At 44.6% G+C, this 25882-nt stretch overlaps 1 protein-coding gene across 1 annotated transcript in view; it reads left to right on the top strand.

The window, feature by feature from the left end:
• Nucleotides 1-25882, top strand: part of AFAP1 (actin filament associated protein 1) — a 78805-nt gene that overhangs the window by 28659 nt on the left and 24264 nt on the right. Inside the window, exons 5-8 of the mRNA XM_048515362.1 lie at nucleotides 890-1101; nucleotides 4832-5011; nucleotides 14890-14982; nucleotides 24457-24541. Of these exons, the coding sequence (XP_048371319.1) occupies nucleotides 890-1101; nucleotides 4832-5011; nucleotides 14890-14982; nucleotides 24457-24541 (570 nt within the window). The remainder of the gene's footprint in view (nucleotides 1-889; nucleotides 1102-4831; nucleotides 5012-14889; nucleotides 14983-24456; nucleotides 24542-25882) is intronic.

The raw sequence follows: 25882 nt of genomic DNA, 5'->3' as shown, positions 1-25882 counted from the left end.
AAGTCATTTTTGGAGGGGCCTCAGGGAAAACTGCCATATTCCCTGATTCAAGTTTCCGAGTTCATGAGAGAATGGGGCAGGAGCTTCCTGTTGGATGGGAGCCGAGTGCACCGCATTGGGCCATTTTGGGAGGGAGAGGGCTTCACGGTGGATTGAAAATGCTTTGAGCTTCTGGGAAAGCTTTCACTTTAGACCAGAGGTTCACAACCTACTGCTCTCCAGATGTTCATGGACTACAAATCCCATCAGCCATAACGGTATCTGCCTGGGGCGCCTGTCCCTGCCCCACCCCGTGGTAGCTACGCCACTGCAAGCCCTAGAGCAGGGGTCTGGAACCTGCGGCTCTCCAGATGTTCATGGACTACAAATCCCATCAGCCATAATGGTGTCTGCCTGGGGCGCCTGCCCCTGCCCCATCCCGTGGTAGCTACGCCACTGCAAGCCCTAGAGCAATTGGCCATGCTGGCACGGGCTGATGGGAATTGTAGTCCATGAACATCTGGAGAGCCGCAGGTTCCAGACCCCTGCTTTAGACAATGATGGTTGGGGAGCGGATGCTTGGCTGGGGCACATGGGTTGTATGTGAGCAGTGGTGGGATTCAAATAATTTAACAGCTGGTTTCGAAAAGGACTCAGTGGTGGGATTACAACCATTCTCCAAACTTGACAAAAAATTCTACCGAACTGGTGCGAATAGGCCGAATCCCACCACTGCATGTGAGTGCAATATTCGGCAAAACCTTTGGAGTGTACTAGCTTGTATTCTGACGTGATAAACCCGGTTTCTGCAACTCTGAATCTAGTTACTGGAAGGAGGGTGATGAACGTGACACCATGTAGTTGTCTTAATGGTATCTTAATGGTACTTTTTGTCTCGTTTTGCCTCAAGATTATGATTCGGATGCTATGAGCAGCTCTTACGAATCTTACGACGAAGAGGACGAGGATGGGAAAGGGAAAAAAATGAGACACCAGTGGCCTTCCGAGGAGGCATCTATGGACCTTGTGAAGGATGCGAAAATCTGTGCCTTCCTCTTAAGGAAGAAGCGGTTTGGACAGTGGACTAAACTGCTGTGTGTGATCAAAGAAAACAAACTTCTGGTAACTGCTCTTTTCACTAAGTTTTAATGTATGTTTTAACCTTGTTGTGAACCGCCCTGAGCCCCCAGGGGGAGGGTGGTATATAAAATTGTTGTTGTTGTTGTTGTTGTTGTTGATGTTATGTCATATTATATTATATTATATTATATTATATTATATTATATTATATTATATTATATTATATTATATTATATTATATTATATTATATTATATTTAACAACAACAACAACAACAATTTTATTAATAATAATAATAAGGAGAAGAAGGAGAAGAAGAAGAAGAAGAAGAAGAAGAAGAAGAAGAAGAAGAAGAAGAAGAAGAAGAAGAAGAAGAAGCTGTTCTCAACCTAATCAGAGCCAGATCTGCACTTGGAAAACCACAGTTGAGGTTGAGCCACTGTCTTGCTGAATTGCTGTGATGTGATTGGGTCGATTGGCTTCTGGTCATGAATGATTTGTGCCGAAGGTTCAAGGGCAGACCTCTCTGGGATGGGCCAAAATGTTCTTGGAACCTTCTCACAATTCCTAGTTCCTTTTGTGCTGGTTCACAGGCTTGATAGGCTGTTGAACCAGTATCCTTAGTAACAACAACAACAACAACAACAACAACAACAACAATAATATTCTGGCAAAAAAAGTGTCCCCATCAAACAGCCACTAAGATTTGCCTGTTCACTGATGTCACTTGAGGCGTATGAAGCCAGTGGTTCAGTGGTGGTCTGAAAAGGATACTTTTTGCCCAGTCAACAAAAAGAAGATTTGAAACAACAAAGGATGTCAGATTTGAAAGAACAAAGGATGTCAATTCAGCAACCAATTTCACCTTCAAAAACGCTCTATTATGTTTTTGCTACTTCTCTGAAGATACTTTGAGGTCGATTCCCCACGGGTGGAATCATTCTGGGATTGAACTGGGACCTTTAAATCCAAATCCGAAACCTTTATTAGGCATAAAACCGGTGTGTATCAAGAATTCCAAATACAATAAGAAGGTGGGACCATTAAATTACAGTACCTAGTTGATCCCAGAGTCACTCCCTACAGCAGCCGATGTCTCGTGTTGGAACTGTGCTCAGAGGGCGGGAACACCTCGGTGCCTCTTCTGCTCCTTGTTCCTGATTGGCTGTTGCTTTGGGGCGTGAACGTGTGTTCCTTTTTGTTTGTTTGTTTTTAATGAAACGACTACGTAGCCACATCGTCACAAAGCAGTGCTCAACGTAGCTAGAAACGTGCGCCTATTAGTTGTATGGTTGTGGCTTCGTATGCAAGAAGAATTTTTTTAAAGGCACATTTCTGCCCGCCGTGAGTCTCCCGTTCTGCCCATGTCCAAGACACTTAGCCGTGAATGGCTGACGGCATGAACGAGAGAGTCACGGCAGGTTAGGATTCCCCATGATACCAGGTTCAACCTGTGTTCGCCAGAGAACAACAGAAAAAGGTGTACCTTCCTGGTGGTTTTTAAAAAATACTGGGAAGAAGGGGGTTTCACAGGGCAGAGCTGGAACAGACGTGAATTTAATCTAGGAGCTGTGCGGAGTTCCTAAACAATTGCAGGGGCTATTCCAGAATGATTCCACCAGTGGGGAATCGACCTGAGAAAAGGTAGCTCTTTTGGGAAGGCAGAATGGGCACCAAAAAAAAGGCAGCTCAAAATGGAATTGTATTCAGACATGTTCATCCTCTTCCTCTTTATAACATGCCCCTCCTTATGGTCGAGAGAAGAAATGTTTGTGAAATGCAGTGTTTTTGCCTCAATTTTATGGTTTAAAGCTCAACAAGTTTAGAACTCACCAGAAAATGATGTTAAGGTGGACCACAGAAAGCTGGATGTTCAAGTCCCAGCAAAATGGACTGGAATTTTGTAGTTTCTTAAGAGCTTAAGAAAAGTCATGTTGGCCCTTCAAGTGCAACAGTGGTCAGCCAGGTGACTCTCAGGAGTCCATAAAGAAGATGACTGCAGCAGCATTATCCTGTCTGTGATCCACAGCATCTAATATAATAGGTATTCTCCTCTGATACTGGAGAGAATAGAAAAGAACCGTGACCAGTATCCATCTTGACTAGTTGCTATGGGTTGCCCTACCTCCCATGTTCACTTCCCTCTTAAACATTCCATATTGGCAACCATCCCCACATCCTGTAGCAGTGAGTTCCACAGTTTAACTATGCATTGTATGAAGAGATACTTCCTTCCACAATTTAACTATGTGTGAAGTGAAGAAATACTTCCTTCCTCTCTGAAACTCCTTGGAAAAAGGTGCAGCAAGTTACACGAATCAGAGTGTATCCTGGTTTTTTCCCAAACAGCCCACTCCTTTGAATGAATGATGGCAGCAGCTAGTTTTCTCGAAGATATTTTGTGGGAAATACATTAGAAGCAAGCCTTTATTGGCATAGACAGCAGTACAACAATAATAAAAAACTGATTAAAAAGCATATACAAAACAGGAAATAAATGTTAGGTCGAAGGAAATCTACTGGCGTTTGGTAGTTTCCAGGAGAAAGTCTGCCACTATCATACAGAGAGAAGGATCAGGATTGTCCAACAAGTAGTGTAATCTGAGATGGGGAGATGGGGTAACTGTAAAGGAGTAAGATTCACATACTTGGATCTGATTTCCTTGAATCTGACACAGTGTAGTAATTGGTGGGCCAGAGATTCAACTGAGCCATCGTTACATGGGCACAATCTTTTAGCCTTTTCTTGCTTATTAAATCTGCCATGCAACAAGGCAGAAGGCATAACATTAAACCTGGTGAGCATTATGGCTCTCTTTTGAACGGGGTTTATTAAGCAATACAGGTAGTGTGCCAAGTGGCCCCGTTCAAATGGGAGAGAAAAATACAGGGGGGTTGTGGGAAATAGATGTCATGTGCAAAAAATTCAGAGCCTTCCCAGAACTCACTGAAAGATAGGCTTCCCACCTTCTTCAGTTTTTGTGTGGATAAGTTGGTATCCTCTTTGATTAATTGATTATGAAGTTTGTACTCTCCATTTTTGTTATTATAATATTGTTTTAAAATATAATACTATTGTCTTATAGTTTTGTCAGCAGTGACACCATGATTTTTTTTAATCGCTAAAAAGATGATAATGGATACTAATGGGTTGTCGAAGGCCTTCACGGCCGGAATCACTGGGGTGTTGTGTGGTTTCTGGGCTGTATGGCCGTGTTCTAGTAGCATTTTCTCCAGATGTTTTGCTTGCATATGTAGCTGGCATCTTCAGAGGATCTTCAGAGGAGCAGCAGTGGCGTAGTGGTTAAGAGCAGCTGTACTCTGATCTGGAGGAACCGGGTTTGATACCCTGCTCTGTCACTTAAGATGTGGAGGCTTATCTGGGGAATTCAGATTAGCCTGTGCACTCCCACACATGCCAGCTGGATGACCTTGGGCTAGTCACAGTTCTTCAGAGCTCTCTCAGCCCCACCCACCTCACAGGGTGTTTGTTGTGAGGGGGGAAGGGCAAGGAGATAGTAAGCCCCTTTGAGTCTCCTACAGGAGAGAAAGGGGGGATATAAATCCAAACTCTTCTTCTTCTTCTTCTTCTTCTTCATCATCTCTGAAGATGCCAGCCACTGATGCAGGCGAAATGTCAGGAGAAAATGCTACATAACAGCCCGGAAACTACACAACACTACAGATACTAATGAGGTTTGTTTACTTGAAACTTGGATTTTTTTCCTTCAAGATTCTCATTCTCAGAGCTTTGTTTGCATTTCTCCTTTAGTGCTATAAAAGTTCCAAGGACCAGCAACCTCAAATGGAGCTGTTGTTGAATGGCTGCAGTATTACATACATCCCCAAGGACAGCAAGAAGAAGCAGCATGAACTGAAAATCATTCATCAAGGGCAGGATGCTCTAGTTCTTGCGGTGCAAAGCAAGGAACAGGCTGATCAGTGGCTGAAGGTAAGTCCTAACAATCGCCACTATCTTTAAGAATGCAATGTCAACGTTAGCCCAAATAAACTCAAAAATACACACGTTGCACTCGGGCTGTGTCCAATCTTATATATTGATCTTACATATAATTAAACAACTTAACACTTCTATTTGTATTTACATTTCCTTATTTCTCTGACAAAGTTCTTAAAGATACAGCATAAGTCTTCCAACTCTTACAACTAAACATAAATAATCACTTAGTCCATTCAATTCTTTGTTCAGAAACAAAGCTTCAGTTCCATATAGTCCATATTCCAATTCTGTAGGTACTACATAAAAACGTCTCGCGCGTATGGAACGTTTTTCGTGCGTCTTCCTCAGTATGCCAGTATGTTCAAAAAACTTCCAACAGTTCTTTGAGGCTTCTAATGGGTATATTGGCTCTCTGTTAAGAGTTGCCCGCTCCCATCTCTGCCTTCCGTTTGTCTTGAAGGTATGTCCTGCCATTACAACTGGTGCCCTGTCTCAATATTGTTCCTATCACGGTGAGGGGAAACAATGATTTTTTAAAAATTATAGATAGAAATGAACAAACCAGGAAAAAACCCTCAGTCAAGGCATATTTACAGTTAGTTTCAAAGACTAAGACATAAACCAAATTCTATATATGAATATTATATAAACATCAAAAACAATTGCCGATTACTAATGATGGCTATTCTTAATATAAATTCTAAAAATCCAAACTTATACAAAAACACATATGAATGCTTTCTTCTATAAGTTTTTCTCACATAATAAAAAGTTGTATTAACATATTATCATTTTTCATGAAGCAATTAATCATTTTAAAGCCCTGAGCAGTATGGGACCCTTGTATCTACCTCTCCAAACACACCCCCAAGCAGAGGTGGGATCCAGCAGGTTCTCACAGGTTCCTGAGAGTAGGTGACTAATTATTGGTGTGTGCCGAGAGGGGGTTACTAAGTGGTGATTTTGCCACGTGATTTTTGCCTTAGTTACGCCCCTCCTCCTAGCAGTAGTGCGCAAAACTTGAAGCAGTCTAGCAGGAGGTGCACCGGTGTGCGTGGCAGCCTGCGCCTGCGTGCATTCTTTTCCTGTCCAAGGACTGGCACAGTGGCTGCATCCTTGCCACAGCCCTGCCCAGGAATGCCCCGCCCCCAGAATGCCCGGCCACGTCCCCATCATGCCCCACCCAGCCCCATTGGCGCTACGCCACAGTTTAAATCCCACCACCATGGGTACCTGTTACTAAAATTTTTGGATCCCACCACTGCCTCCAAGGGTACCCCTCGCTTTGTGGAGAACAGCCTAGTGGTGATCCACTAGGCCCAAAAGAGATCCGTCTGTTCTTTTTCAGCTCTGGCTCTGGTCTGGTGGAATGCTCGGTCAAATGAGACGCAGGACCTGCGGGACTAGTCCCATTCCGCAGAGCCTGTAAGATGGAGCTATTCCGCCAGGTCTGTGGTTGGGGGCAGTGGCGGGGCGTTCCATCAGACCTAGCCTCCCTCTGCTTTCCTCTCTTCTCCACCCATTATTTAGAATTGGTTAGGGCACCGTGCGGATACTTTGTTGTGAATTATTAAGTGAGTTTTATGAGTTTGAACAGGCTGTAAGGGGCAGTGGCGTAGCACCAAGGGGGCCGGGGCACATGCGATGCGCCAGGCGCATGCTGGGGCGGGGGTGTGGAGGGGGGCAGGGTGCATGCTTTGTTGAAGCAGCGGTTACTCGGAGTAGACCACCATCTAGGGGGCAACGTAGAAAGAACTGACAGACACACAGTCACCAGTGCAGTTCTATTTATTGCTATCAACTAACAAACTGCTTCGCCAGACCACAGGTGTTCCCAGGTGTTCTGTAGTCTGTGCCAACTACCCTGTTTCCCTGAATATAAGACATCCCCCAAAAATAAGACGTAGTAGAGGTTTTGCTGAAGTGCGAAATATAAGGCATCCCCCGAAAGTAAGACGTAGCAAAGTTTAGTTTGGAAGCATGCCCGACAAACAGAACACAGAAAAATAAGACATCCCCTGAAAATAAGACATAGCGCATCTTTGGGAGCAAAAATTAATATAAGACACTGTCTTATTTTCGGGGAAACACGGTATATACATATCAGGTGCCAATCAGTTGCCTCTGACTTATCAGGGTTGCACACGGTACAGTCTGTGCACTTGGCACTAATACTGCACACGACACCAGTTTGGAGGAGGGTACAACTGTCATTTAGATTTTGCTCATCTAAACATCTACACATGTTCTGACACGCTTGCCCCGGGCGCAGTTCCCCCTCACTCCGGCCCTGGTAAGGGCAGCCTATAAATTCATAGTAGAAACATCGCTACAAAGTGTGTCCCATCAGTGTGTGGCCAAGAGCCAAATTACATGCTGTTCTGTTGCACCTGCAGGACTGATGGGACACACTTGGTAACCCTGCTTCCTACTATGAACATGAATTGTGTTTACTCTACTGTGATCCCAGGAAAACTGAGAGCAAGAACCTATAATCAACGCCGAGGAAGCGGAGTTCATATTTCCACGAAATGGGCATGGAACCATGAGGCTCATCCTCTTGGACATCCAGTGTTTGGATGCCCAATTTGGACTGTAGGTTTGGAAGGGATTTTTTCCTTCCCCACGGACTTTAGGTTCACATTGCATGTCTGTCCGTTTTATATGTGTCTATTAAGTGCGCGCTTCATCTTTGCATCACTTGAGATTATTTGGAGCATTACCGTAGCCTACGGTATAGTTCAGGGGTCTGCAACCTGCGGCTTTCCAGATGTGCATGGACTACAAATCCCATCAGCCCCTGCCAGCATGGAGAGCTGCAGGTTGCAGACCCCTGGTATAGTTTATAACTCTTTGGGGTCTGATTTTCAGAGGCGTTCCACAGTAAGGTTTGTTTCTGCCTATGGCACAGACTTTAAAATAGCTCTGCAAAAATAGACTCATCTAGTTTGGAACTAAATGGAATTTACTCAATGAAAGATTACACTAGAACAAAACCCACAAGACATTTCTTTTCATTTGTTTGTTTTTGTGGTTGCAACATCCCGATGCTGTTATCTTGCTGAAAGTATCACTTCCTTGGAGAGATGATGAAGCCTAATCTAATTCAGAGTGGTTTTCCTCAGGCAGAATAACCTTTCTCCCGTGGTTCATCAGAGTTTATGAGCCACCTGATAAAGAATTCCTCTTATTTGCTTTTGCATGCCCTTTCTGTTTGCAAGTTGATGCCTTCGTTCCATGCAGTTTGTAGCATGGTAATTATACTGAAAAGACAAGTGTGTTGTTTATACTCTCCCTGGGGGAAGACAACCAGTTTCCACGGAAATCTGTTTTGTGTAATTTCTCCCTCCATTAACTCAGCTTCTTTGGGAGAGCTTTTTCCGGTCCCTTTTTCTTAATGAGTGTGCACATTACACAGAATAAAAATGGCTAGTTAAAAACATAGGTTCTGGAAACAAGATCCCAACATATATTACACACAGATCTCACAAAAATTACACTACCAGTGTCATTACGATTGATGAATATACCAAGTGATCAACAGAATCGTAAGCGTTTCGCCCTTTATGGCCTTCCTCAGTGGTCAATGAGAAAACAATTTTTTTACTGTCGCCATTTTTATTCTGTATAATGTGTATAATTAAATATATTTTTGATAATTTTGTATTGTAGTTAGCGGTAATATGGATTTTGTTGGGGACATGTTTCTTTTTCTCCCCTTTTCTTAGCACCCCTTTTCTTAATGTTCATGGAAGTGCGACTGTTTAGGGATAGAGGAGCTTTTGCCCTTTGGAAGCTGCGTGCAAATATAGTCCCATCCCTTCCTCTTTGATATGGGCTTGGGTTCTACTGTACATTAATTTGATATGGGCTTGGGTTCTACTGTACATTACTTTGATATGGGCTTGGGTTCTACTGTACATTACTTTGATATGGGCTTGGGTTCTACTGTACATTACTTTGATATGGGCTTGGGTTCTACTGTACATTAATTTTATGTGGGCTTGGGTTCTACTGTACATTACTTTTATTTGGGCTTGGGTTCTACTGTACATTACTTACATTGCTAGAAGCAGGCTCCCCATTATCTGTCCACAGACATGGTTGGTACAATCCTTCTACTCCGGTCTGCCTCATCTTGTATTTTCTTGTCCTTCCTGGAACCTTCTTTGGTGAGATCTCCTGGTGCATGTCCTCCTTTGTGTGTTGGAGCCCCCTCCTTTTTTTAATGTCTTTTTGGAGGCCTCCAGATAGTGCTAAGTTTGAGAGTCGGAGGAAGACTTTCCTGGAGTCTTCATGTTGTCCTTGTCCTCTTGGGTTGGCCCAAGAAAGGGGAACTATCAAGATTCGGGCCTCTCAGCAGCATCAGCAGGGAGATAGAGGAGCCTGACCGGGCAACTGATGGACCAGATGTAGCCCACTGGGCCCAAAATACACCTCAAGGAAAAATGGAGGGAGGAAGGGAAGGTGGTAGAGGTTTCCCTAGTCTTGCTTAGGCAGGAAGCAGGACTTTGGGAACAGATGGATGAGCAGGGCAAGAAGGGTGGCAACCCATGGGAAGGCTGTTTAGCTCTGGCTCTCATGAGGGATTCAAGTCTCGCATCTGAGACTGGGAGAATTCAGGTGCGTCTCCTGGGGAAGTCTTTAAGAGGTGAGTTGGGGAGAAAGAGCCAAGTTACTCTCCCAGTCATGGGAGAGAGCTGTGGTGGTTGGAAGAGAGGGGACCCATTGGCAACAGAGGCTGCTCAAAGGCCCCTCTGGGGAGAAAGGGAATGCCAGAGGGCACCACAGCCTCTGTCTGTCTCTTTGCGGAGTCAGGCAATAACTTGTCGAAGGCTTTCACGGCCGGAATCACTGGGGTGCTGTGTGGTTTCCGGGCTGTATGGCCGTGTTCTAGCAGCATTCTTTCTGGACGTTTTGCCTGCATCTGTGGCTGGCATCCTCAGAGGATACAGAGGATCTGAAGATGCCAGCCACAGATGCAGGCGAAACGTCAGGAGAAATGCTGCTAGAACACAGCCATACAGCCCGGAAACCACACAGCACTCAGGCAATAACGTTTCCCACTCACCTTCTATTAAATAAGGCCTTTGTGGATTGCTGTGAGACCTCATTGCAGTTGTGAGGGAGCTGAGAAAAGCGGCAGCGCTCCTTTCCTCATTCAAATGGTACATTCATTTCTCCAAGCTGTCTTCATAAGCAGGCAGCATTCCTAGAAACAAATGGAACATATTATCTCAAAGGTCGCCACTGCACCCAAATAGCCCACAGTTGTGTGACTGAACCTTTCTTTAGTACCTTTGGAGGTAGATGCTGTAGTTAAGACGGCACTGTAGGCTGCTCTGAAGGACCATGATGCAACGTTTGGCAGAAGTGGGTCTCAGAAAGTCCTTTAGGCCTCCATCAGTCAAAACCGGCACCTTGAATTGCACCTAGGAAATAAAAGAGAGCCGGTTTTGCCAGGCATCAGGAGGCCTGGATCTTCTCCTCGCGTGGTGATGAAATTGGTCTTTTGCAAGAGTGCTTGGCTTTGCAGTTCCAGCTCTCTGATGGTTGCCAAATTCCTCCTTGTGACCTCTGTCTGACTTCCACAGCCATCCTGCCTGGCCAAACTAATTACCACTGTGGTATGAGCAGAGGCTGAAAATATGAGCTGTTCTGTCAGGGTCATCAAAGAGGCAGGAGCAGAAATGGAGCATTCAAGTACAGTATTAAGTAGGTTCTCGTCAAACCACAGCTCAGATATTGGAATGTTTAAAACAATCCTTAACATATATTGTACTGTACTGTATATGCTGTACTGTTTAGTAACATATACTGTGCTGTACTGTATATGCTGTACTGTTAATAACATATACTGTACTGTATATGCTGTACTGTTAATAACATATACTGTACTGTATATGCTGTACTGTTTAGTAACATGTACTGTACTGTATATGCTGTACTGTTAATAACATATACTGTACTGTATATGCTGTACTGTTAATAACATATACTGTACTGTATATGCTGTACTGTTAATAACATATACTGTACTGTATATGCTGTACTGTTTAGTAACATGTACTGTACTGTATATGCTGTACTATTTAGTAACATGTACTGTACTGTATATGCTGTACTGTTTAGTAACATATACTGTGCTGTACTGTATATGCTGTACTGTTTAGTAACATATACTGTACTGTATATACTGTACTGTTTAGTAACATATGCGACTGTATATACTGTACTGTTTAGTAACATATACTGTACTGTACTGTATATGCTGTACTGTTTAGTAACATATACTACTGTATATGCTGTACTGTTTAGTAACATATACTCTACTGTACTGTATATGCTGTACTGTTTAGTAACATATACTGTACTGTACTGTAGCCCATTTTGTGATGTTATGAAATTTGTTTCCAGTGTTCTTCTAAAACTCCCTCCAAAGATACACATTATTTTTTTCAGAGTTTGGTTAATATGGGAGACAGAAATCAGCTTATATTCCAGAGGGGTAGAGGTGAAAGCCAGGCTCTAGGGGTCAGCAACATTTTGGAATCAAAGAGCCAGAATTCTCAAAGAAGGTTCCAGAAAGGACAAGAAAACCGTGTCGGAATTCGGACAAGAGATCAACAACACTATACAGGAGCCCACTTGAAAAGACACGTTTTTATATTATACATTATTGATAACACATTGATCAATCTACAGTCCCAAATACATGCTGTTGAGAGTCCTTTATTAGGAAGTGGTGCATATGAAATCTCACAGTGAGGCATAAAAACACAGGAAGCGCTCTGTATAAACATACCGTTTATGCCAGTTTCCGCAAACTGGCAAAAAAATCTGTGCATGGTTCACGCTTGGATTCCTGGCATCTGTTCAACTTTCATCATCTCCCTTTCTTTAGGACACCTCTGAGAAACTTTTTAATCACACAAAAATCTGCCTGCTCTTCCCTTTGCTGACTGCTTCTTCCATCATCCCCCCCCAATTCTTTGCATGTCCCTTAACCCAGAGATTTCCTTTTCTTTTGAGAAGAACCATATGAGGTTCCATAATGAGCTACATTTGGCACTGGAGCTACCGGCTGCTGCCCGCCGGCCATCTGACTGACCTGCTAAAGCAAATGGAAAGGGTCAGCTGGCTGGAAAGGGAGGGGCACCTGGTCTTACACTGTGCCGACGGGAAGAGGACGGTTACAGTTCACTTCATTCTATTTTACTTTGGTTTGCATCTTTCCTACTTTTCTGTCCTTTGGAACCTCTGCTTGCCATTTCAAACATCACATTTAAAAGGAACAGAGTTCTTCAGTGTCTATATAAACAGGGACATTTGGGGGGGGGGAGTTAGGGCCTCTTTAGGGTGAATTCTCTCAGGAGGGAGGGAGATCCCTAATTGGGATCATGTGCAGGCAGAGAGAGCCAGCTGTTCTCTGTGCATCCTCCTGAGGTCTATTCAGGGGGAAGAAACAGATGGCTCACAAACAGTCTTTCTGGTTTTAACACCAGATTTTCTCCCTGTGCTATTAAAAAAAATTACCGAAGGTATACTGGGTGCCTGGGATGTTCATGCCAATCTGGAATATTCTACTTCGGGCTTCCTCGTAAAAAGAAGGAAGTTGGAGGCCTACATTTTTTTGCCAGGAAAACCCGTGTTGCTGCCCGGGTTGCTCATGGCTTTGGGTTTTACCTGATTTCACGGTAGATTGCAGCCTTCTCTCCAGCACGACATTGATCCACAAGGGAAATTAAAATGCTAGGGAAATTAAAGGTGGTCAGCTGTGTGAGACTGGTGTACATTAGCCACATTATGCTGGGCTTAATTCAGCTCTGCAAAAAACTTGTTAATTTTTTTTAACAAGCCCATCTACCCCCTACACATCTCTTTGCTTTCATTGTATTTTCTTATTGTGTTGTTTTAATTTGTCTGTTGTTCTGTCTTACATGGGTTGCTGTGTACACACAGGTCTGGCACAGAATGATTTGGAAGTTGAAAAACTCTTTAGGTTGACGACCCCCCCCCCCCGTGCTTTTTTTCCACCTTTTGCAATGACCCTGAAACTGCTAACAATGAGTCCAAGTCAGAACGGCTGCGGATGCAAGAGAGTTTATCTGCAGAGCAAAATGGCCGCAGAGCAGCCCACCTGCTCCTTCAGGTCAGATCCCAGCAGGCCTCTGACCCCCTAGAACAGTGGTGGCGAACCTATGGCACTCCAGCTGTTCATGGATTACAATTCCCATCAGCCCCTGCCATCATGGCCAATTGGAGTGCCATAGGTTCGCCACCACGGCCCTAGAAGGCTTAATTGGACTGTGCAGACCCAGTGGTAGCAGAAAAAAGTTGTTTGTTTGCTGCCATCACTGCTATGGAGTATGCTTTAAAATGAGCTTTTGCCCACATCTTGTCAGATTCATCCCGAGTCTTCCTCCTTTGTCTCCTTTGTCTTTTCATTGCCCACAGCCCCTTGGTAAACCAAGGGACCACCTGTGCTCTAACATTGAGAGAGAGCGCTGAGCAAGGTTCTGTCAACCAACTCTGTCAACCATCTCTGTCATTTCCTCATTCCAGAGGCATCAACAAGGGTACCAGATACTACTACAGGAGCAGCAGTGGAGTAGGAGGTTAAGAGCTCCATGTATCTAATCTGGAGGAACCGGGTTTGATTCCCCACTCTGCCGCCTGAGCTGTGGAGGCTTATCTGGGGAATTCAGATTAGCCTGTGCACTCCCACACACGCCAGCTGGGTGACCTTGGGCTAGTCACAGTTCTTCCGAGCTCTCTCAGCCCCACCTACCGCACAGGGTGATTGTTGTGAGGGGGGGAAGGGCAAGGAGATTGTCAGCCCTTTTGAGTCTTCTGCAGGAGAGAAAGGGGGGATATAAATCCAAACTCTTCTTCTTCTTCTTCTTCTACTGTGTCTTCTGAAGGGCACTTGTCTCTCATCATTTAGGATTAAACTGAAGAGCAGGTTTTCAAGCTGGAGCCTGAATTCTCTTTCTTTAGGAATATGCAGTATGTTTTCTCCATATGCAGGCCCTTAGCCATTCCCTGTAGATTTGTTATTTTAATTTTAGATTAAAATTTGTTATCTCAGAGAGAAAAACACGTTGGCCCTGCTATACAAGCACTTCTTTATCCAGGAGCATCGGTATGTGTCTCTGGCTTGGCCTAAGCTGTTCTAGCTTAAATATTTCACCTCCTGACATTGTAGTCCCTCTAGTCACTCTAGGACCGTGGTGGCGAACCTTTGGCACTCCAGATGTTATGGACTACAATTCCCATCAGCCCCTGCCAGCATGGCCAATTGGCTGCAAAAGAAAACTACTCATGAACCAATTGGCCATGCTGGCAGGGGCTGATGGGAATTGTAGTCCATAACATCTGGAGCGCCAAAGGTTCGCCACCACGGCTCTAGGACATGCATGAAGGTGGAAACTCTGAAGTAGGGGTTTTGTGATTTGGTCTCTGGAGATTCAGTTTTCAAGATAGGAGCTACACGCAGGGCCTTCAAAACGGACCTGTTCCGCCAGGCGTTTGGCCAGCCGGGGTAACGTCAAATTTCGCTATAAGTTAACATCTGTCCTCCCATGGGCGCAAGGAAGAGAAGGGGGGGGAATCATTTCTTTCTGACTCCATCAACAAATTATGGTTCTTTGAACTTTGTGAGGGTGGTTTTAGCTGTTCATGTTTTTAATGTATTTAATTGTTGTGAACCGCCCTGAGCCCCTAGGGGGAGGGCGGTATATTAATTGAACAAATAAATAAACAAACAAATAAATAAATAATTCTAATTTCTTATTTGCTCTCCAGTGCCATTTAAATAGCTTCAAACAAAACGAGGTAATTTGTTTTTTCCCCTCATTTCTTTATAGGTGATAAAGGAAGTTTGCAACAACTACATTGGAGGTACAGATTCCGATGGCCCACCATCTAATTCTCCCATACACAAGACTGAACTAGAAAAGGTAACCCTTGTACCATAAAAGACTCGTGAAAAAAGTCTCTTGTAAGTGTTGGACACCAGTAGTTATCTCTTTCTTGAATGAATGAATGAATGAATAAATGAATGAATGAATGAATGAATGAATGAATGAATGAATGAATGAATGAATGAATCATTCTTGAATGAATCATTCAGTCCATTGCCCCCTCTGCTAGAGGAGGGGTGAAGGCGCCAGCGGGCGACATCCCCTCAGTTCAGTGGCGGCAAAAACCAGAAGTCTGGGCTGCTGCGGAGCAATTCTGGTGTCTTCTTGGATGCCAGTATCGGGGCGAGGCAGAGGTGGGATCCAGCAGGTTCTCACAGGTTCCCGAGAGTAGGTTACTAATTATTGGTGTGTGCCGAGAGGGGGTTTCTCATTGGTGATTTTGCCACTTGATTTTTGCCTTAGTTACGCCCCTCCTCTCAGCAGTAGCGCGCAGAAGCAGCCTAGCAGGAGGTGCACCGGCGTGCATGGCAGCCTGCGCCTGCGTGCATTCGTTTCCTGCCCAAGGACCGGCGCAGCGGCTGCATCTTGCCACAGCCCCGCCCAGGAATGCCCCGCCCCGTCATGCCCGCTCCCGCCCCCGTCATGCCCCGCCCAGCCCCATTGGCGCTACGCCACAGTTTCAATCCCCCCACCATGGGAACCTGTTACTAAAATTTTTGGATCCCACCATTGGGGGGAGGGTATTCCCACGGGTGGAGCCAACACCAGTCATCTTCCACCAGTGTTCTAGCCCAGGAATGCTGACCCTCGGACCTGCTGCACGAAAACTACAGTAAGCGTGTTGGCCTAGGGGGCAATTTGTGCAGTGGGAGTTTTTTTGTTCCCCCTCCCTTCTGTGCTACCTGAAACCCTTTTAGAGGCAGAACGGCGCCGCTTTCCCTGCACCTCTTCCAGCCATTGCAACACTCCCCCCCCTCCCCCCCGCAAGCTGGATTGCACTGTGTTCTTTTGGAGACACTTAAGAGAACTGTGCTATTTCCAACTGACTGCTTAATTCATCTTGGCGGCACATAGAAAATTGAGCATGAACTTGAGATTTGTGGCTGTACTTTCAGCTTGGTACAATTGAATGGTAGTTCTTGGTCTGTGATTACCCTGTTTCCCCGAATATAAGACAGCCTGACGAACAGAACACAGAAAAATAAGACATCTCCTGAAAATAAGACGTAGTAGAGGTTTTGCTGAAGTGCGAAATATAAGGCATCCTCCAAAAGTAAGACATAGCAAAGTTTTTGTTTGGAAGCTTGCCCGACAAACAGAACACAGAAAAATAAGACATCCCCTGAAAATAAGACATAGCGCATCTTTGGGAGCAAAAATTAATATAAGACACTGTCTTATTTTTGGGGAAACAGGGTATATTTGATAACTCAAATTACTGTTAGCCTGTAAAAATGTTGTTTCTTGGAGTAGTGCCTCTAAGGAGCAACTAGCCCTGATCAGTGGCGTACTGCTAATGGAGACATGGGACATGGCATGCCACCAAGCCCCGCCCCTCCAGCCTCCCTACAGACCGGCTCCTGCCCCTCCAGCCTCCCTGCAGACCGGCTCCTGCCATCCCCAGGGCCTGGGGATGGCGGCATGTAGCTTTGCGGCATGCGGCCCAGGAGCCGACCTTCTGCCGTGACACCAGCCTGAGCCCTGCCCCCCAAGCCCCACACACCCTCCCTGCTGGCTCCCTGGCTCCTGTAAGTAGGGCAGGGGGGCGGGGGGAACCAGGCAGGAGGGGGGCGCAGAGAGGGGGCCATGCCCACGCGCGCAGTTTAGAACTGGCCCTGACCCAATCTGATCGGGAAACTAGGCAGAGTTGGACCTGATTTAGTACTGGAATGGGATACCACTGAGTAAGTCCAGAGTCACTATGCAGAGGCAGGCAGTGGGAAGAAGGAGAAGGAGAAGAGAAGAGAAGAGAAAAGAAAAGAAAGAAAAAGAGAGGAGAAGGAGTTTGGATTTATATCCCCCCTTTCTCTCCTGTAGGAGACTCAAAGGGGCTTACAATCTCCTTGCCCTTCCCCCCTCACAACAAACACCCTGTGAAGTAGGTGGGGCTGAGAGAGCTCCGAGAAGCTGTGACTAGCCCAAGGTCACCCAGCTGGCATGTGTGTGGGAGTGCACAGGCTAATCTGAATTCCTCGGATAAGCCTCCACAGCTCAGGCGGCAGAGCGGGGAATCAAACCCGGTTCTTCCAGATTAGATACACGAGCTCTTAACCTCCTCCACCTACGCCACTGCTGCTCCTGTTTTTTGTCTTGAAAACCCCACAAATCAGCTGTAATTTGTTAGTGTTTGTTCATAAAGGAACAAGCATTGAAGCGCACCATTTTTGAGTGGGTCACATTAAAGCTTTTGGGAGTAGTACTTTGTGTGGATTGTAAAGCACTTCTATACTGCACCCTATATTCTGCTTCCTTTACTGTAACCTTCATATTATTTTCTGTAATTGGATGATAAAATTAGCACATGGATTCTAGGAGAAAAGCCCATCAATGCTAAGCATGGTAGACATTCAATAAAAACCAAAAAGGAGGATTAGATATGTTGTTAATTTGGTCTTGTTTACCAGGACGCAGATTTATGACTGGGCTGGAGGAGGGCTTTGCGGCATGGCTGTGTACTCATGTTCCTATTGTAAGGAAGAAGATCATTGGAGCAATCCTAAACTAGTTATGCCTTTCAAAGTCCACTGAGGTCCATGGACAGTAGAGACCATGTAACCGCAAGAGCTGCCGGTCCTTAGTTTTGGAGATGGGCTTGCTTGTATGTCTGAAGATGCTACTAAAATTGGGGTTCCTTCCTTTATTTTGTCAAAACTGGACTAGTTCCATAAGAACATAAGAACAAGCCAGCTGGATCAGACCAGAGTCCATCTAGTCCAGCTCTCTGCTACTCGCAGTGGCCCACCAGGTGCCATTGGGAGCTCACATGCAGGATGTGAAAGCAATGGCCTTCTGTGGCTGTTGCTCCTGAGCACCTGGACTGTTAAGGCATTTGCAATCTCAGATCAAAGAGGATCAAGATTGGTAGCCATAGATCGACCTCTCCTCCATAAACCTGTCCAAGCCACTTTTAAAGCCATCCAGGTGAGTGGCCATCACCACCTCCTGTGGCAGCATATTCCAAACACCAATCACACGTTGCGTGAAGAAGTGTTTCCACGGTTTCTTTTTTATGGTCTTCCTTCATCTCACAAAAAAAACCCACTGGTGTCTGTGTCAGGATGCCCCCCCCCCCAAGCTGGCAGAACATCTGCTTTCCAACCTCCAGAACATCTGCTTTCCAACCTCCAGGGTTGTCCCAAAGTTGGGACTCAACCTATAAATATACTACCTCTGTCAGGTGGCCCTTGTACCAATATAGTACAATATTGTACCATGATACTTCGTTCTTGCATGTTGATAATCATTAGAGAGATCAAGACTGTTTCTTAAGATTCATTTTCTTAAACAAGAATTCAACGCAATCAATAAACCAAAACATTAATTAATTCCCACTTGAGTGCTAACTGCATACTCTTCTCAGAATACCTACAATTTCCATGTAGCTGGAATCAACTTGAATTGGTTCTTTGGCCAGGACCTATGGCTACGTCTACAAGCCATGCCAGTCTGTACTGTCTTTGCCTCCCGTCCAAAAAACCCAGTTCAACCATGACTTCCTTATTAGAACCCAAGTCAATCGCAACCCTCCTTCACAGGTATTTTGATTGAGGACTGAGTTCTAGTGACCAAGCACTCCTGAGAGCTGCCAAACAATTAACTCATTTTATTGGCTGAATTATCTACAACTGACTCTTGCCCTCCTGTTTCCAACAATTACCTCTCAACCAAGAAGATTTTACTTTCAAGAAGGTAAATCTTCTTGACAATCTGGTCTTTATTCAGCAGTCCATCCTTTCCCTTAAAATATGACCATGTTTCTTTTTCCCCCCCTTTTCACCGACTTCCTTCCATCGTTGTATTACTTTTAAAATCTCACTTTTTCTTTTAAATGCTTACCTGCTTGCTCCTGACTGTTGCTCTTCATTTTCCTTAAGGCAAAGATTGCATTTGTTGTCTTATTTCCTTTCTTTTTTGGCAGCCCCTTATCTCTGGATTTTATTGTCTTCCTTCCAAGTCACTGCTATGGGTTATCCCCTCCCAGTCATTAAGAAGGACATCCATATTCATAGCAGCTGCAACATGTACAATCCGGTCTGAAACAGAATTACACCCTTCTGAGTCCCACTGAAGTCAGTGGCTTTAGAACTGTGTGACTCAATTTTGGATTGTCCTTCAGGGGTCTGCAACCTGCGGCTCTCCAGATGTTCATGGACTACAATTCCCACCAGCCAATTGGCCCTGCTGGCAGGGGCTGATGGGAATTGTAGTCCATGAACATCTGGACTGCCGCAGGTTGCAGACTCCTATTCTAATTGGTGGTGGTGGTGGTGGTGGTGGTGGTGGTGGTGGTTGTTATTATTATTATTATTATTATTATTATTATTATTATTATTATTATTATTATTATTATTATTGATACAAAACAGTTATACACAGCAAACAAGATCAATATGCTGGATTTTGTATTTCATCACACGTCGGACACTTCCCAAGCATCTAGGACTGTGCGTGTGGATGCTATCGCATCTAATAAGGCTGCAGAGCCGCAGTAGGGTGGGCTACGGCCTTTTGCAGCTGACATATGGTGATTTTGTCAGCGCCAATTGTTTTTAAGTGCCGTTCAAGATCTTTAGGCACTGCACCCAGTGTGCCGATCACCACTGGGACCACCTTTACTGGTTTGTGCCAGAGTCTTTGTAATTCAATCCTTTATTATTATTATTATTATTATTATTATTATTATTATTATTATTATTATTATTATTATTATTATTATTATTATTATTATTATTATTATTTGTATTATTATTATTATTTGTATTATTTGTATTTATAAACCGCCCTCCCCCGAAGGGCTCAGGGCGGTGAACAAAACATACAATTAGAGCACACAATAAAATCAATAATATCAAACGGATCGAATAAACACTAATAGTGGCTCCATATATATTAAAATGCCCCATTAAAAGCAGCATTCAGTCAAATAGCTAAATAAATAGATAGCGTTCTACTAACAAATCCCCTAAGAAGAAAAGGGGGGGAGGGGAGGGACGGTAGGATCCACAGGTGTTACAAAGGGGGGGGGCATCAGCGGCCAGTCTCCCCAAAGGCCCGGTAGAACAACTCAGTCTTGCAGGCCCTGCGGAACTCATTAAGGTCCCGCAGGGCCCGCGTAGCTGGAAGTAGAGCGTTCCACCAGGCAGGGGCCAGAGCTGTAAAAGCTCTGGCCCGGGTGGAGGCCAGCCACATCATTGAGGGGCCAGGGATCACCAGCAGATTGGCCTCTGTTGACCGCAGAGGTCGATTTGGGACATATGGGGTTAGTAGATATACTGACTGACTTATAGTGACCCTGTGGTTTTCAAGGCAACAGATATCTAGAGGTGGCTTGTGGTTAGCTGCCTCCATGTTACACCTCTGGTGTTTCTTGGAGGTCTCCCATCCAAATACTTGTCAGGGTTGAGGCTGAAAGTGTGTGACTGGCCCCAGGTCGAGTGGGGACTCAAACTCGGGTTTCCCAAATCCTAGTCTGGCACCTTAACCAGTACAACAGGCCGGCATTCGTTTTAATGAAGAACAGCGGCGCCTGATAAGTAGCAGATTTTCATTTTTTTAAAATCTTAATTCCTACATCTTAGAAATTTTTTAATTCCTACATCTTAATTCCTACAGCTTGTTTCTCGGTCGTAGTGCATGTAACCAAAGCAAGAATGATGTTTTCATTAGAACCATATGCAGATGCAACAGATTAATCAAGCAAAACCTAAACAGCGGCTCAACTAAAATTTATTGAATTTACTTAATGAGATTGTAATTCTATGGGCTGGCATCCAGTGGCTTGGGTCCTCCAGAGCACGAATAAAAGGATTGACATGTTTCTTTCTTGCCTTCCACCAATAGCATCCTGGAACTTCCAAAATGATCATACTGCTGGCCGTAGGAAAAAAACCCTACAAAGGCTATGCAGAGGAAGGAGAGCTTAGCTGACTCTAACTCAGTGGTGGCGAACCTATGGCACGGGTGCCATAGGTGGCACTCAGAGCCCTCTCTGTGGGCATGCGCAAACAGAGTTCGTCATGTGGGGGGGGGAATCGTCCCCCTCCCACACATCTAGGCTGGCCTGGGTCGCTGGGCTCGATTGTTAGCATTAAACTAAGACCTAGTTTTGGAGAAGAAGTGTAGGTAACCCTGTTAAGCGCTGTTAAACCCCACTGATTTTCATGCGAAGAACTAAAGCGCCGTATCCTTTACCCGGGAGTACGCTCGGTTGCTGGCAATGGGGCTTGCTTCTGAGTAAACCCTCCTAGGGTTGTGATTCACCCGTTCAAAGAGCTGCACAGTTGCTTCAAAGCAAAGCCACCAACTACCACCAAGCTTACTCCCGAGTAACGCACGCCTCAGAGCCAACCATTTTTTCTTAACTAAAACCTCAGTAGTCGGGTTAAATTGCCATGTTGGCACTTTGCTATAAATAAGTGGGTTTTGGGTTGCAATTTGGGCACTCGGTCTCGAAAAGGTTCGCCATCACTGCTCTAACTCCTCTGCTAATGGAATTTCTGCTGATGGAAGTAGAATGGGAGGGTGGTTTTGTTTGGGTCTTCCTTCTCATGGTCACCCCCTTGGGCTCCGTGACTTTTGATTCAGTCAGGTCCTACAACTTCCAGCATCTGTATTTTGGAGGTCTCAGGAGGCTGCTGGGTGAAGGAAGAGAGCAGGGGGGAAAAAGCACATTTGTATGTGTATACACCATAGGAGCCAAACCAAAGTTTGTTATTCCAAGTTTAACATTGCTTCACTGGTTGTTTGTTTGTTTGTTTTAAGATGTATTGCTTTTCTAGTTATCCCTGTTCAATTTTCTTTAAGTATGACCTCCCCGCCTTAAAATTTACCATTTCTGCCGGTATAGGGAACTACTTCCTGCTTTCATTCATTGGTCATATCTTTATAATTGGAGAGGTATTTTCTCTCACTTCAAGCTGGCTGCATATCAGGTTTATTTTTCCATTCATGCATGAGGGCAAAAAACTTTGCTCGAAGACTGCCTCAAGCCAAGTTTTTCCTGACAGGAATAAAAGCCGTCCCCCTCAGCCTGCTGCGAATGTTATTTCTGGCCCAGTGTTTGCTAAGAGGGTCTCCGGCTGTTTGTGAGCACAAGAGTTACAAGAATGGCAGGATTCCAGCTTCATTGGTCAAATATTTTCAGGAATATCAGCACAGTGAAAGAGGGCTAACATTTCGGTGCCTGGAGAGATCAAGGGCTGGGGGAAAAGATAAGAAAAAAAGATGGGAAAGCAGACATACATTTCCAGACTGAAAAAAAGAGAGACCCAACTGAGTTCTAGAGGAAGTTGAGATCACTTTTAGATTTGTGTGTGGAGAAATGGATTTCATTGTTATTTTTTTTTCTCTAACGCTCTCAATCTTTGGATGTTATGAGCAAATTGAAATGGTCCTCTACACTTATGGGGTTTGAGAGGTCAGGTAAACAAAAGGATGAATGAGAATGAATGTCCTTTGACGTTTTTTTCCAAGGGTGTGGACCAAGGAGTGTGAGGAAAAGGAGGGTTTGGGGGAAGGAATTTGAAGGAAGCGAGAGAGACAGAAAATACAGGGTGAACATTCCAGGCATAGGTGTGAGAACAAAGAGAACATGGGTCAAAGAGAGGCGGAAGTGGAGAAGTGAAGGTCACCACCTGCAGGGGTATTATGAGAAACAAAGAAAGTTGGAAAGTTAGAAAGATAAGGACAAGGAATTTGCTTTGGATATGATATTTGAGAACCATGAGACACCCAGCAGAAATATGAGAACGGTCTTTGGAGAACGGGGACTAGAAGAAGCAGCAGCACACATAGCTGAGCACCATTAATGGAGAGAGATAACACTGAATTGACAGGATTTCCACAAGACTTAAGTAGTATCCTTCATTTGACAGTATGCAGAAAACTCAGAAACAATTGTGCGGAAAGTATACTGCCAATTCTGAACGTGCTACTTGAGTATTAAATGACCGGACTGTGAATCTATATATATAAAAAGCTAACCGTGTATTTGTTAGTGGTAGTATAACTCAGAAACTGCTGGGCCAATTCCTCTGAGAATTCCCAGCTACTATAGTCAGCCAGGTGAGAGTGTTTGTAGATGTTCACATACCTGAAATTTCACACCTGGCCCAGGTAAAACGCTTTTTTCCTGGCGCTCCCTGGTGAAGGACATGCAGCTGCCTGTGTGTAACTGTCACCCTTAGAATGTTTGTGCTGCTTAGAATGTTCACTCAGATGGCCAGATATGAACAGTGAAAACAGTACATAGGCAGTCACTTGAGTGGAAGTGAAACACATACACACACATACACACGAGGGAGAGGGAAGGGAGGGAGAGGGAGGCGTGGCATGCAAGGGAAGAGAGGGAGGGAGAGGAAAGGGACAGAGGGGGAGGCATGCAAGGGAAGAGAAGTGAGAGAGGGGAGAGAATGAGGGGTGGCATGCAAGGGAGGGGAGGCAGGGGCCCCAGCATCTTGATATGACCCACCCACCCTAGCCGGAGATGCCGAAGGGAAGGGAAGGGAGGGGTAGGGGTGGCATGCAAGGGAAGAGAAGTGAGGGAGGGAAGAGAGTGAGGGGCTTACATGCAAGGGATGGGAAGCGAGGGGCCAGGCACCCCTTAGATTCCCCTGAATTCGCACGGTTACAAAGTTAAGAAAATCCAGGCACGCATTACTCAGGAGTAAGCTTTCCCCGGTACAGCAACTGCGTGACATACTTTGAATGGCTGCGTCAAGGCCCTCAGAGGGTTTCTCAGAAGCTTACACCTTCATATTGCCACCAACCAAACTTACTCCCAGGTAAAGGATCATGACCAGCCAGCCTAGATGTGTGTGAGGGGTATCTTTCAATTCCCCCCCCCCCCCAAGGAATGTGGGCACACACATCAATGACATCGCACAGTTTCAGGCTGCGTGTTTGCATGAGCATGTACTGCTGGCCTCTGCAATTGATTTGCTGCTACTGTTCCTTTCCCATTTCACCACAATAAGCCACAGCAACGCGTGGCCGGGCCCCACTAGTTACATCTAAAATGCCAAAGCACTGAGGTAACAGGAAATTTTAAAGGTAAATGTTTTTTGTCTTGAGTGGAATTTTTTTGAACGGGCCTATTTGATCGCCGAACAGTTTTTAATGAGTGTCACAATGAAAGATGAGGATCGTTCACCTTCACTCCCATATTTCCACTTAATTCTCAGCAGCCTCACATTTGTTCTGCGGACACACAAGAATCTGGCATATCATTTAATTTGTGACACTTAATTTTCCAATGTGACCGTGTTGCTAGCAGTCCTTTTGTTGTTGCAGAAATTGTCCTCTGAAAGGCCGAGTTCTGATGGAGAGGGGGCCGTAGAAAACGGGACTGTCACCATCTGTAATGGAAAAGAACAAGGTAGGAGGACAGTGTTGAATGGGACCTGAGCTGGCCTGTCAAATGTTTACAACATTTCTGGGAAAAAGAAAAAAAGAAGCAGTAGCTCTGGATTTTTATAAACATTCTTCTGTAAGGGAAATGCAAAGCCTGCTTTATTTAATGCAAATGTTTTTTAATCAGATTGCATGGAATGTGTTATCCGGGGCCTGAGGGGAAGAGAAGATGCAAGGAACTCAGAGGCAGTATAGCAAAAAAGGGGAGGGTAAGAGAGGCCTAATATGCAGGAAGAGGTAAAGGTAGTTCTCTGTGCTAGCACCATGTCATTATTGGCCGTTTCCCCACTTACCTCGACCAGCCTTTGCTGCGCGCTACTCTCAGCACGCGTCATTTCTAGCGCGCTCCCGGGCTTCCCCACGACCCCATGGGGTCATCAAAAGGCGCCGTTTTGAGGAGCGCCAGGAATGACGCGCACTGAGGATGGTTTTGTTGCCTGCAGGGGTAGGGTTTTCCATTGTTTTACTGTTTTTACTTATTGTGTTTTTAGCCTTTTGACGGAGCCTTTTGTTAATTAATTAAAACTACATCTGGGCTTCATTTCTGTGTCTTTCTCACTTGCTTATATTGAGAAAAACCTTTTTTTTTGGTGCAGCTAATTTTCCTGCATAACCAGGTCTTTTCAAATGGTGTAAAACTTTTTTCCCAAGTACTGGTCACAAGGCATAAAAGCAAATGCTGTATCTTGTTTCTTTTATGACATAGAAGCTTTTGTTCTTATGCGAGTTGTGATAAACTTGAGAAGGAAACTAACAGCAAAGTCAACAAATAGTTGCTTATATGCTTATATTAGTTTAATTTATACATTTTTATTTTTATATTTTTAAATGAATCTAACAAGGTTTTAAGAGATGAATGTATTTGTAGATTACACAATGTACCCCTAAGTTAATATTTTACCACCTTCGGAGGACCATTGCAAATAGTTTCAATATTGAAATATGTGAAATGACAGAGTTCATAAAGGAGAAAAATTAAACCTCTTGAGGCAATCAAGGAAGTCACAATTGAATTTATGTTATGTTAGGGCGAGTGTAGTATATGTGATGTTATCATTAGTTTGTCTTGTATGTATATTCATTTGTATGTCACTATGTTAAAATGCGAGACGCTACACACTAGTTCTCTTATATTGTATGTTGTTTTTTATTTTAAGTTAAACTGAATAAAAATTTAAATTAGAAACCCACTGAAATGGTGTAAAACTTGTATGGCTGGGAAGGGGGCATGGTATAGGCAGACTTGATCAGATCGGGTGCAAAGCAGGGTCAGTGCCTGGAAAGACGGTCCCCACGAAAGGCTCTG

Source organism: Sphaerodactylus townsendi, linkage group LG14 (genome assembly GCF_021028975.2).
Source record: "Sphaerodactylus townsendi isolate TG3544 linkage group LG14, MPM_Stown_v2.3, whole genome shotgun sequence".
NCBI classification, from domain to species: domain Eukaryota; kingdom Metazoa; phylum Chordata; class Lepidosauria; order Squamata; family Sphaerodactylidae; genus Sphaerodactylus; species Sphaerodactylus townsendi.
The sequence above is the reverse complement of the archived record's forward strand: the minus strand, read 5'-3'. Positions and strand labels throughout refer to the sequence as shown.